General features: G+C 43.3%; 1 protein-coding gene across 1 annotated transcript in view; it reads right to left on the bottom strand.

Annotated features, from left to right (window-relative positions):
- The window catches only part of LOC126245375 (neural cell adhesion molecule 2-like), a 624,777-nt gene that overhangs the window by 173,334 nt on the left and 437,654 nt on the right, over window positions 1–13,789 (bottom strand). Inside the window, exon 7 of the mRNA XM_049948313.1 lies at window positions 191–508. Within this exon, the coding sequence (XP_049804270.1) occupies window positions 191–508 (318 nt within the window). The remainder of the gene's footprint in view (window positions 1–190; window positions 509–13,789) is intronic.

Here is a 13,789-nt window from a genome sequence, read left to right on the forward strand (position 1 = left end):
TTATTGTCGGATGTCTCAGCAACTTGGCAGCTAAATCTAACTCAATTATCACCAATGCAGCTAAAATATTACTCTCTCAGAAACTAAAAATAACGATGTTGTTCCACCTCTATAAGACGACTAAGAGTAACATATTAATGAAAATTGGTGTGTAGGAATATTCTCCTGGGGGTTTGATTGGCGTCCTCACCAGCATCGATCCTCCGGTGTTGCTGCGAGGCCCGGAGGGTGGTGACGTTGAGCTCAGCCGCGGCGTCGCTGCGGCCCTTGCCGTTGCTGGAGTAGACGCGGAGGTGGTAGGTGGTGCCGGGTTCGAGTCCAGCGACGGTGAACTCCGGGGAGGCGCGGCTTGTGACGTTGGCCACCAGGCGGCCGCCACGGCCGGCCAGCAGCTCCAGCGTGAAGTGCTGCGGCGGCAGCCCGCCGTCCGAGCCCCGCGTGCAGGACACCTGCAGGGACGTCGTGGAGCGCGAGGACACGCGGCAGTCGCGGGGCGGGTCTGGCTTCCCTGCGGGAACAGGTGGCTGTGCGTGAGCGGGCTTCACATTAGCTTCATTAGGGAAACGTTCTACACATGACAGCAACGACATCACCAACACTGTGGACAAGTAGACAATGCAAGTAGCGATTTATTCGGAAATAAAAGCCAAATTTCAGTGACAAGGAAGAATATGAATGAACTTTCTGCTCGTTTTATTTGCTGAAATTTAAGCTGTAACGTAACATCATAAATTGCGATATACAGGGTGGTCCCGAATTCATGGTACAAACTTTAATGGTAGGTGCAGGACATTGTAACAAGGATATATTGTATAGGAATGTATAGTCCCAGGTGACGCGGTGAGGCGTAAACAGGGGAAATAACGGCCGAAAGGAAAACGAAAGATTTTATTGAAATCGTTGTTGACAAGTGTCATGTTTACAGTAAGTGTTCAAAATTGCGTCCACCATGAGCGATACATGCTTGACAGCGTCGGTGCAGCGATTGGCGTACACGTTCAAAGATGCCTGGTATTTCACGCACACCTGCAGCAGCTACAGATATGCGAGCAACGAGATCCTCATCTGAGTCAACTGGAGTCTCATAAACAAGGCTCTTAAGATGTCCCCATAAAAAGTAATCGAGGCAAGAGAAATCAGGAGATCGGGGTGGCCAAGGGAGTGGTCCACCACGCCCAATCCATCTAGCACCAAACGTGGCATTCAGGTAATTCCGTACAGCAGTGCTGAAGTGTGCTGGCGCTCCATCGTGCTGAAACCACATGCGGTTACGAATGGCGAGCGGAACATCTTGCAGCAGTTCTGGTAACACTTCTTGCAGAAAAATAAGATAGCTTTCGCCACAGAGTCGCGTGGGTAGTAAGTATGGCCCAATCAAAAAGTCGTTCACAATACCAGCCCACACATTAATACCGAAACGTTGTTGATACGCATGTGGACGCGTTGCATGTGGATTATCTGTTGCCCACACATGGGAATTGTGCGCATTAAAGACACCCTCGCGTGAAAATGTCGCTTCATCTGTAAATAGCACATGACCTACGAAATCCGGCTGCAACGCACATTGCTGCAACAACCACTGGCAGAAGTTCACGCGAAGAGGATAATTTGCCGGATTCAATGCTTGTACTTTTTGAAAATGGAAGGGGTGTAAGCGATTTCCATTTAACACTCTGCATACAGTCTGATGACTCACATGTACGTCACGCGCAACAGTTCTTGTGCTTGACTCGGGTCTATCAGCCACTATGTTCAAGATGCGTTCTTCCAGTCTTGGAGTGCGTACAGCTCTTAATCGACCAGCGTCATGTCTGTTGACGTCGAACGTACCTGTTTCACAAAGTTGACGATGTAACCGTTGAAAAATTCTATGATCCGGCATTCGTCGATTAGGATACTCCGCGCGATACATTCGTAACGCAGCTCTGGCGTTACCATTTGCACGGCCGTACATGTAATGCATGTCTGCTTTTTCTGCATACGTAAAGTCACCCATCGTCTACGGCAGCACAATTGTGAATGGCGCTTGTCCCTACTGCGATACATCATGTTCATCTACTGCCCTCTACCGGCAGTGACACCAACCGATCACTCCATTTCTCTTTCCCCTGTTTACGCCTCACCGCGTCACCTGCGACTATACATTCCTATACAATAAATCCTTGTTACAATGTCCTGTACCTACCATTAAAGTTTGTACCATGAATTCGGGACCACCCTGTATTCGAAAATAATCCCTATAACTGAGAGTAGGGGTCACCCACCAAGGGTTCCGTACAAATTTAATTTCGCATATAGATAGTTCATCCATTCCGGGAATCTAGCACTTCGTCATCAGGCCACAGGTTGCCCATCGGGACCATCCGATCGCCGTGTCATCCTCAGCTGAGGATGCGGATAGGTGGGCGTGTGGTTAGCACACCGCTTTCCCGATCGTTACGATGGTTTTCTTTGACCGGAGCCGCTACTATTCGGTCGAATAGCTCCTCAGTTGGCATCACAAGGCTGAGTGCACCCCGAAATATGGCAACAGCGCATGGTGGCCAGGATGGTCACCCATCCAAGTGCTCGCCACGCCCGACAGCGCTTAACATCGGTGATCTGACAGGAACAGGTGTATCCACTGGGACAAGGCCGTTGCCCCGGGAATCTAGAATTTTGACGATTTTTCCTTCTTACTGATAACGATACTTTCAAGTTATCACAGGACGTGACATGACCATTTATTGTGGTTGAGTTGACGTAGAAGCTTAAATTTTTTGCACCGCCAAGGTGTGGCGGTACGCAACATAACGTAATAAAAATGATATTAAATAACAGACGTCGTGACAAAATATGTTATTGTGTGAACTTTAAAGGACAGAAATAAACTAACAAAGACTATGTAATCATTTTGTATCATCTGCGAATGTAATTGCAATCTCTGTTTTTGTTACCTTTTTGTTTTCCCCTTTTTTTGCAAAAAAAGATTCTCTTTTTTCCGTTTTGTTTCTTCGTAGTGTAAGAAGCCATTTTGTGACGAGGCACAAAAACGTCTAAGTTTCATGTAATATTTAGCCTGAATATAATCAAAATGGTTCAAATCGCTCTGAGCACTATGGGACTTAACTTCTGAGGTCATAAGTCCCATAGAACTTAGAACTACTTAAATCTAACTAACCTAAGGACATCACACACATCCATGCCCGAGGCAGGATTCGAACCTGCGACCGTAGCGGTCGCACGGCTCCAGACTGAAGCGCCTAGAACCCTCGGCCTCTCCGGCCGGCTAAATATAATCAATTATAACTTAAAAGTGTTGGCAATTTTCATATACACCAGTTCCTATATTCATGAAGTGGTAAAATTAATTTCTGAATGCAAATTTTATGGGGGTAACATGGTCCCCCAGGCAGAAAGGTCCGTACTGTATGGAGGCTGGCCGAGAACCTCCCATTTGAATTTCTGCAGGAGTGCCGCGACCGTGTTGGCCGTATGAGGCTTTGCACTGTCGTCGAGCAGAATGACCCCACGGGTGAGACTGCCTGGTCGTTTTGATTTGATCGCTTGGCGAGGAGTGGTCAAGGTTTTGCGAGTAACGCTGGGCATTCACTGATGTCGCATGCTGCAGGAAGTGAACCAGGAGGCGGCCATTTACGGCCCCTTAAAAAGGCTCTGAGGGGTAAACGATTCACCTCGGACAATGACGTCCAGCTGTACGTGCGGAACCGGTTAACACAACAGCCCAGGGAATTTTATGAGACAGCCATTCACCGCCTTGTGTCACAGTGGGACAAGTGTCTCAACAGCCAGTGTCAATTCTTCTAACACACAGGTACTGGTTGTCGCAATTATGTCTCCTGCTCGTTTCTTTTTGAACGCACCTTATAGCAAGCGGTCACGATCATTCCGCCCTGTGATCACACTGCGTGATCCAGTACATGATCATCACTGTGTACTGCCCCTTCCCACCTACAGGTTTCCCATACGCATATCTAACACAGCAGCCTATCTAGTGTTAGCTGTACGCCGATGCTAGATAAACCTATTCTATAATCACTCTCCCTCATTCGAACTCAACTTCATGATGTACACTACTGTCCATTAAAATTGCTACCCCAAGAAGAAATGCAGATGATAAACGGGAATTCATTGGACAAATATATTATACTAGAACCGACATGTGATTACATTTTCACGCAATTTGGGTGCACACATCCTGAGAAATATGTACCCAGAACAACCACCCTCTGGCCGTAATAACGGCCTTGATACGCCTGGGCATTGAGTCAAACAGAGCTTGGAGGGCGTGTACAGGTACAGCTGCCCATGCACCTTCAACACGATACCACAGTTCATCAAGAATAGTGACTGGCGTATTGTGACGAGCCAGTTGCTCGGCCACCATTGACCAGACGTTTTCAGTTGGAGAGAGATCTGGAGAATGTGCTGGCCAGGGCAGCAGTCGAACATTTTCTGTATCCAGAAAGGACCGTACAGGTCTGCAACATGCGGTCGTGCACTATCCTGCTGAAATGTAGGGTTTCGCAGGGACCGAAAGAAGGGTAGAGCCACGGGTCGTAACACATCTGAAATGTATCGAAACTGTTCAAAGTGCCGTCAGTGCGAACAAGAGGTGACCGAGACGTGTAACCAGTGGCACCCCATACCATAACGACGGGTGATACTCCAGTATGGCGTTGACGAATACACGCTTCCAATGTGCAGTCACCGCGATGTCACCAAATACGGATGCGAGCATCATGATGGTGTAAACAAAACATGGAATCATCCGAAAAAACGACATTTTGCCATTCGTGAACCCAGGTTCGTCGTTGAGTACACCACCGCAGGCGCTCCTGTCTGTTATGCAGCGTCAAGGGTAACCGCAGCCATGGTCTCCAAGCTGATAGTCCATGCCGCTGCAAATGTCGTCGCACTGTTCGTGCAGATGGTTGTCGTCTTGCAAACGTCCCCATCTGTTGACTCAGGGATCGAGATGTGGCTGCACGATGCGTTATGCGGATAAGATGCCTGTCGTTTCGGCTGCTAGTTATACGAGGCCGTTGGGATCCAGCACGGCGTTCCGTATTACCCTCTCTGAACCCACCGATTCCCTATTCTGCTAACAGTCATTGGATCTCGACCAACGCGAGCACCAATGTCACGATACCATAAACCGAAATCGCGATAGGCTACAATCAGACCTTTATCAAAGTCGGAAACGTGATGGTACGCATTTCTCCTCCTTACACGAGGCATCACAACAACGTTCACCAGGCAACCTCGGTCAACTGCTGTTTGTGTATGAGAAATCGGTTGGAAACTTTCCTAATGTCAGCAGGTTGTAGGTGTCGCCACCGACGTCAACCTTGTGTGAATGCTCTGAAAAGCTAATCATTTGCATATCACAGCGTCCTCTTCTTGTCGGTCAAATTTCGCATCTGTAGCACGTCATCTTCGTGGTGTAGCAATTTTAATGGGCAGTAGTGTATATCCTTTTTCACTTCAGCGTGGAATGCTAGCACACTGTTTTAGAATTCATTATGTCTGACAGATTTATAGTGACAAACTGACGCAGTACTGACGTTTCTTTTTAGAGTAGTGTGTGTAATGCAGGGCTCCAAAATGTTTGAGATTGAATTAATAAAAAATAAAAGAAAATATTATTGTGGTGGTTGTAATGTTGTAATCCTTCAGGCGTTCAGCATAGTCTCCCTCCACTTGAGCACATATCACAGAAAAATTCATACAACCAAACTCTCAGAAATGTCCTCAACTAGCACGTCACATTGGCCTTAACGTCGGTTACGTCGTGAAACCACTGATCCGTCAGGTGAGTTTCTGGTACTTCGTCGTCAGAAATGATGATTTTTTACGGAAAAGAATTGTCCGTGTTTTGTGGCCGGGGTCAATACGTCATTGTATTTCTTGCGGAGCCAAAGAGTGCGCTCATTTACTTATTTCCGCATATACCACAGAGAATTAGAATGAAGGGAAAAAGAGTAATGTGGGCCAAAGAAAAGTGAACACTCTTACTGCAATCCACAATAAAGGCATGTATTTTAATGCGACCACCTATTTCAACAGTTAGCACGACCATAGGATTACTATACGATAAGGATCACGTTATTGTTCGCACCGCATTGATATGCGGACTTAAGCGTCGCGGTTCCTTCCCATCGACAGTACAAAAGCAAATACCGATGATCCATGCTTGCCATCCTCAATCAGCCATTTCAAGGTCGAGCATGTGTATATTAAATGACGTCATGGTTTATGAACAACAGGACGGTGAACAATTAACTTCACGTGTATTTCTAAGATAAACGCGTCTCCTTTATCTAAATCAATATTTTGTTCTTTTAACGATGCTCCAACACTCTTTCAGTAACTTAGCTATCCCAAATGTCTCTTTTTATTCCCCAATAAATAACTTCCATGCTATTATCAAACAAACAAGTGTGTGCTACTTAAAATTGTAGTGGTACACTTTGGGTAATGTACCTTTGCATGCTACGGCTGTGAGAAATTTTTATCAATTACTTACTTTTCCTGATATTTTGCAATTTTTATTCTTTTCCATGTATCAGATCCTTTACATCAGATTTCATATCCGATCAAGACAACGGCGCAAGGATTATAGATACATGATGGCATGGAAACGACTAGTGTTTTGGCGCCAAGTCAATACATCAAAGGCCAGGAGAAAAAAAGGTAAGCCACTTTTTTCGAAACTGAGTTACTGTTAGTGCTCAATGCAGGTTGATTATAGCAATTATTTACAAGAAAAGACCTTGAAAATACTATGCTAGTCGAAATTTTGCTATAAGGAGAACGAACCACGCAAGTCTATAAAAGTGTTAGACTATGGAACGCAAAGGCACTGGTGGAAATACCAGAAGATGTGGAGGAAATGATCGAAGCATCCAGATGTTAACCCGCCGGAGGTTCTTGTCCTCCCTCGGGCATTGGTGTGTGTGTTGTTGTTAGCAAGTGGCTCTGAGCACTATGGGACTCAACATCTTAGGTCATAAGTCCCCTAGAACTTAGAACTACTTAAACCTAACTAACCTAAGGACATCACACACACCCATGCCCGAGGCAGGATTCGAACCTGCGACCGTAGCAGTTCCGCGGTTCCGGACTGCAGCCCCAGAACCGCACGGCCACCGCGACCGGCTGTTGTTAGCATAAGTTAGTTTAAGTAGTGCGTAAGTTTACGGATCGATGACCTCAGCAGTTTGGCCCCTTAGAAATTCACATATATTTGAACACATCCAGATGTTAGCCATCCACATTCATTGTTGTCAATGTTAATTAAAAGTGGTGTTGACTGGAAAACACTGTTGGATTCAAAAGTGCGCTGCAAAATGCAGCCTGTTAAGATAATATCAGCAGAATGTAGCCACTGTCGTATGGTCAAATATCAAAGGCCTTATCACAGAGGAATGCAAATTGGTATCATAAGAACAACACGACAATGACGACCAATCGAAGGGCTGCTTGAGCTGTCAATACCTGCTATTAGTAGTATGTTTAACTTCAGAATTCCTTACTTGGATAGTGCACTATAGCTTTGCACTTTTCTTCTGTTCGTTGTAATCTAACTCGAACAATTTCCTTCTTTATCAAACTCTGTCTGAAGCCTGATGCTTTGCTGTCCTAAAGTGCTGTGAAGTTTTTTACTGCTAACCCACAGGTAAACACACATAACGTGAGTACTGTCGCTGTAATATCACAACCAGGGAGTCGTTCAGTTGTGATTACTATGGAATTATTGCATCTGCTTCGTTTGTCTTATCTGTTTCTTTCCCTTTACAGAATGACGTCTGACTGCACTTCGGGAATCTAGTTCATTTTGGGGACAATATGGACGCCAATAATGCTGTTTCCACATTCGTTGGACTCAAGATGTTTAATTTATGAAACAAAAATTATTGTATGTACTTACATATTGCTGAAATCACAGTGCAAACATTAAAACCGCTTTTTCTCGAGTTTGATAAATATTGACTTAGTTGATTTTTTCCTCCTGATTCTTCAAATAAACCTTAAATATAGAAACGTACTGAATTTAACTGATTATTTTTCAAATAAAGCAACCGAATCTCTTTGCTGTATGATGTAGTGGAAATTGGAGTACAGCAATATGTCAAATGATATTGTTTGTAAATTATTTCGACGACAAAATTTGGAGTGTTGGTCGTGAAAAGCATAATAAGAGTTTTTATATATTTTTCATTGTTTCGAGACTTAAAACTCGCAAATATTAAGAAACGCTAGTCCATTCCATATTACAACTTGTACAAATCCTTAATTCGACCTCTTCATAAATTATTGTGAGCATCAACGTATTTCTAGAACAGGATGTTATCTGAACTACTGTCATAGGTACTTGGTACTCTCGAGGACGTCCGTAGCCATGCTAGCAAACACATTTACACGTCAACTCTTGTCGGGAAATGGAGGGGTTTACTAGCCTATGCTAATAGCGGATCTTATAGCATGGGGTTGTTGTCTAAGGCTTATTCTAAATCTGAGTTTCCATCAGAAACACGACGCAGTATCGAGAAGTCACTAACAGAATATGGGAGGAGTCGAAACTGAAAGACAGTTGTGAAAGCGTGCTGTCCACTTTCGGAATAACAACTAAAAACACGTGTGATGACACCGTTACATCAATTTGACATCGTATGCCAGCTTATGTATGAATAGAATGCCTTAAAGAAAGTGAACACTAAGTAGATACTACATTCAGATTTTATGTTCGTATTATATTACTTCATATCATTTTGTCGCGTTAATTGCGTTTCAGATTCTCTTCTTTTCTTCTGGTGTCGTCTATCCTTTTCGGGGAATTTATAAATATTTTGCTTGCATAAAAAAAACACTATGTCATTTGTAAACTCCATACTGGGAAACATTTGTCTTCTGTTTTCTGCATTCTCTTCCTTTTTCGCGGCTAAACGTAACGGGCGAGACGAAACCAACCATCTGTCTGCAAGATTTTCTTGTTAATGCGAGCGCTCCGTTCTTTTCCTTGTTGTTTAGTTCCAACGTTCGCTGCGATAGTCGCATTCGTTTGCACAGTACAGGGAAATGGATGCGGTCTTGTTGCGTAATTTATCGATAGCAACACAACTCTTCCACTGTAACTGCGTGGAGGTAGTAGCGGTACTACATTCTCGCTTAGGTCTTCACAAGCACCAAAACACACACGCTGGAGGCTACATTCATTTCCTCCAACAAAATGAAACTTTCATTACTAAGGACAGAGATATTGTAATTTTTTGTCTTCGGTAATATCTCTCTAACTCCATGTTATAGTTGAAATTATGCGAGATAAGGTGACTGGATTCAAAGTACTTATAGTGTGCTTGAAAACTAGAACTCAATTGTCTTAATTTTCGAAACTATCGAAATAGAAGACAATTCTGATGGCGTAACAGGCCGATCAATAGAGACCGAAAAAGATCGAATATCGGTAACAGTTCTTGTGGACCGAAATTTTTGTACAGCGGTAAGAGGGAGTGTCACGAACAACATACGAGGAATCATCGCTGATGAGGGATCAGTAGTGGTGCGAAGGTGCGTTTGGCGGTCACTTTGGTACGTTTCTCTTGAAGATTTCGAAAACCGTGCCCTCCAACGAAAACGTATCCCAGTACAAAATTTAAATACTACATTAAATTTCCTACAGACAGGACATATTCGTACTTTCTGTAGTGAGCGAGAGAGTATGAAAATCTTGCACATGTCTTATGAAGGTCAGATATTATATTGATAGTTGCATGAAACAGCATCGTTAAAAGCAACTCACTCACACTGTATATTGATAATTTTTACTTATGGGCCGTCTGACAGCAACTGAATAAAACACAATTTTAGTGCCATACGCGTTTCGCCTTTATTTTCTGCAAGGCATCATCAGTGGCAGGTTGCGTAGATAATTTCTTACATATTAAGCTCCTGTTGCATTTTTGGTCTTGCTTTTCTTCTTATGAATGGCAATTTGCGGTTTTTTCCACTTACCACAGCACTATAAACTGAACGCTTGTTTCAATGCAATGTTTTGGTTTCTGTTGCCGACAGGACCAAAAATGTTGAAGATGTCACTCACACTGTATTTTAAATGTAGCCTTCCGAGTCTATATTTCCCAATATATTAGACGTATTTAGTCGTATTATGTTTTATTATTTATAACGATATTCGACGATTGTTGTTCACTAATTTATTTTAAAATACACTCAATGCGCTTTCGGACGGTAACTTAAGGTTTCATGACTCACAGCGAAAGTCACGCCTCTGCCGCTTGTAATTTGCCTCAGTCTTGTTCTAGACTGCCCAGTTATCACACACATTGCTGAAAGCACTTTTTTTTATTTGTTACTTTCTGATATTATAAGGGCTTTCAAATAGGGATAAAAATTCTGTGGGCATTCGAGGTAGTCCTGAATTTCAAGACAGTCCTGACATGGGTAAGAGACTCGAATTCCTGCTCAAATTAGCGGCAAGTAAAAGCACCAAGAATGGTGCATTGTGAGAAGAGAGTACATGTTCCGGATGTCACGCAGACACAGTTCTGTGGCTGTACGGATAACAGGTGCATCATAGTGCGGAAGTGAAATGCCGCGGAAACAGGAAACGCGCTCCAGTTTTGAAGAGCCGTTCACAGTACGGTTCTTGAGGGCAATACGAATAAATTGTGTACAGATTCACCGTTAACTTCTGGGGTGGTTGTGAAATTGTGGCAACATTTTGACCAAGGCCACACAGACATGCGTAATGCCGACAGAGAAGGAAGGCCATCGACATCGACCACACGCGACTACGTCCAGGCAATTCCTGCTCAAATTAGCGGCAAGTAAAAGCACCAAGAATGGTGCATTGTGAGAAGAGAGTACATGTTCCGGATGTCATGCAGACACAGTTCTGTGGCTGTACGGATAACAGGTGCATCATAGTGCGGAAGTGAAATGCCGCGGAAACAGGAAACGCGCTCCAGTTTTGAAGAGCCGTTCACAGTACGGTTCTTGAGGGCAATACGAATAAATTGTGTACAGATTCACCGTTAACTTCTGGGGTGGTTGTGAAATTGTGGCAACATTTTGACCAAGGCCACACAGACATGCGTAATGCCGACAGAGAAGGAAGGCCATCGACATCGACCACACGCGACTACGTCCAGGCAATCGAGGAAATGATTCGCAGCGAGACCACCGCGGACACTGCTCAGCAGATGCACATCTCAATAGGCAGTGATTATTCCGGCGTAGATAGAGTACGTCTGCAATATCGACAATTGTGCAATTGTGCTCCCGCTTTATTCCACGATGACTGTCACCTTCATACAAAGGCGCAAGGCTTATGGTCACAAAGAACAAGAGGCGCGGAAAATTAAGCAAAGGCATTGTTCTCCTGCACAACAATACAGTATCCCACACGGCTCTCACGACACAGTTCAGTATATTCAATGAGAGGTTACAAAGCATGCACCATAGGTTAGAAAGGAGGCACCTTAAAGTTCAGATCTAGCACCGTGCGATTTCAATTTTTTTGACAAAGCTGAAGGAACATATGAAGGAGAAAGAGATTTTCCAGCGATGAGGACATTCACACAGCGGTTCCCGAATAGTCGTTTTACTTACGCTCAGAAGTCGTCTCTTATGTGTATAAAATTGATTCCGAATAAACAAAAAGACGCATTGCGTAAATTCGTTTCTAGTTATCCTTCCACTTCCACTTTCTTCTCATTTGCATAAAGCATCCTTTCCACAGATTCATATTTGGTTCAATAGTTGAATGTAAATTCCATCCCCTTCAGATTTGCGAAACTGCAGTTAAGAGTAACCCAATGAAATATTATTGTAATTATCAAAACATAGTCCACCTTAGGGTGATACCACGTAAATATTAAATTTATAAAACTCAAATTTACCAACTGGAGAATTCAGAAAGGTTTATTTCACGGAAACATTTAGAAAAGTTTCATCGGCGTCTGAATTGTGGGTCTGTCTTTATACAGTTTGCGAAGGAACTAGTGTTCTCATTGCAAACCTATGAATCTCGCTTACATATGAGTACAATGTTATGATCGGAGCACTCTGTCGCACCATCACCTGAATTCCTCACATACTTCCTTCGTGGGTAATTATCCTCTTATGGTATATTATTTGCGGAATATTTTGTTTGGTTTGTTTGACATACAAAAATGTATAATAATTTTTTGACTATATATATATAAAAAAAACTAACTCCGTCTACAGGCCGCAAGCGACCCATCGGGACCATCCGACCGCCGTATCATCCTCAGGTGAGGATGCGGATAGGAGGGGCATGGGGTCAGCACACCGCTCTCCCGGTCGTTATGACGGTTTTCTTTGACCGGAGCCGCTACTATTCGGTCGAGTAGCTCCTCAATTGGCATCACGAGGCTGAGTGCACCCCGAAAAATGGCAACAGCACGTGGCGGCGGGATGGTGACCCATCCAAGCGCCGGCCACGCCCGACAGCGCTTAACCTGTTGTCCATCCAATGATAGCGACGATTACTATTTTGTGTAGAAGTGAACTCTCCTCGGCAGGTATGGAGTATTTGTTGTTACATTACGGAATGAGTGTAATCAACGTTAAAGGAAAAATGCATCTGAGTAATAATCATTTTGAGGAACGTACGTATGGACGGTTTTTGTGATTTCATATAAAAGTAATTAACGTGATGGAACTGTAAAGATACGGATTACATGTATTTGTAACGAAACCAAACATTCGATATTATGAAAAACTCTCTTGAATTCGAGACCGGGTGGCTGAACAAAACTGAGAAAGAACGAGGAAGCGCACTGTTTGAAAAAGATCAACCAAGAGGAGAATACTTTTACAGTAAACGTTGTAAATGTGATTTCATACACGTTGCATTTCGACATTAATAAAATAAACATATTTAATAAAAAATTGTTAGTTGATTTCATGGCCAGACTATCAGGTAATGGTCTTATCCTTTCTCGAACCTGTTTCCACACTTTTTTCCGCGTAAATATTTGTTTGCTTGGTAAAATGGTCTCTCTGGAAACGAGGCAGTAAGTTTGCTCATGACATAGACGCTTTAGTCCTGTACAAAATATGTATGCTATTTGAATTTATTATCTAACTTTTATTAAGTATCTATAATGCTTTTGAATGAATAAGGGCGTTCAGTTCTGTGTAATCGAATTCATGAAACTCTGGTTTTCTCTCCTCACAACCGGTGTATGCTCCATCAACAACTAAAAGCATTTGAAAATGTTTAGAAACAGTATCGTTTTCTCTTTGGCGTTATTACCACAAAGTGTTTTGAGTTGCCTTGAAATATTTATCTCGAGAGAAAACTGCCATAGCATCCGACGGAAGACGATGGAAGACCTATTTTAGACACTGTCTCAGGGTTTTCCCAACATCTAGCCTGTGTACTGACCGGTGGTGATTTGAGTTTCGTTACATATCATTCACCCTCACAGGCTTAGAACGCTTACTTTCTGGCAGAGCATGACTTAGACCAAATTTCTATTTGGTGTGATGAATGGCAGCTGGCTTTAAATGTAGAAAATTGTAGGTTAATGTAGATGATTAGGAAAAGCAAATGTATAAATTGGAATGCAACTTTAGTAGTGTGCTGCCTGATACAGTCACGTCGATCAAATAACGAGGCGTATCGCTGCAAAGCAATATGAAATGGGATGAACATATAAGGACTGTAGCAGGGAAGGCGAATGGTCGACTTAGTGTTAATGGGAGAATTTTAGGGAAGCGTGCGTCATAATCAGATTGC

Source organism: Schistocerca nitens, chromosome 1 (assembly GCF_023898315.1).
Source record: "Schistocerca nitens isolate TAMUIC-IGC-003100 chromosome 1, iqSchNite1.1, whole genome shotgun sequence".
Classification (NCBI taxonomy): Eukaryota; Metazoa; Arthropoda; class Insecta; order Orthoptera; family Acrididae; genus Schistocerca; species Schistocerca nitens.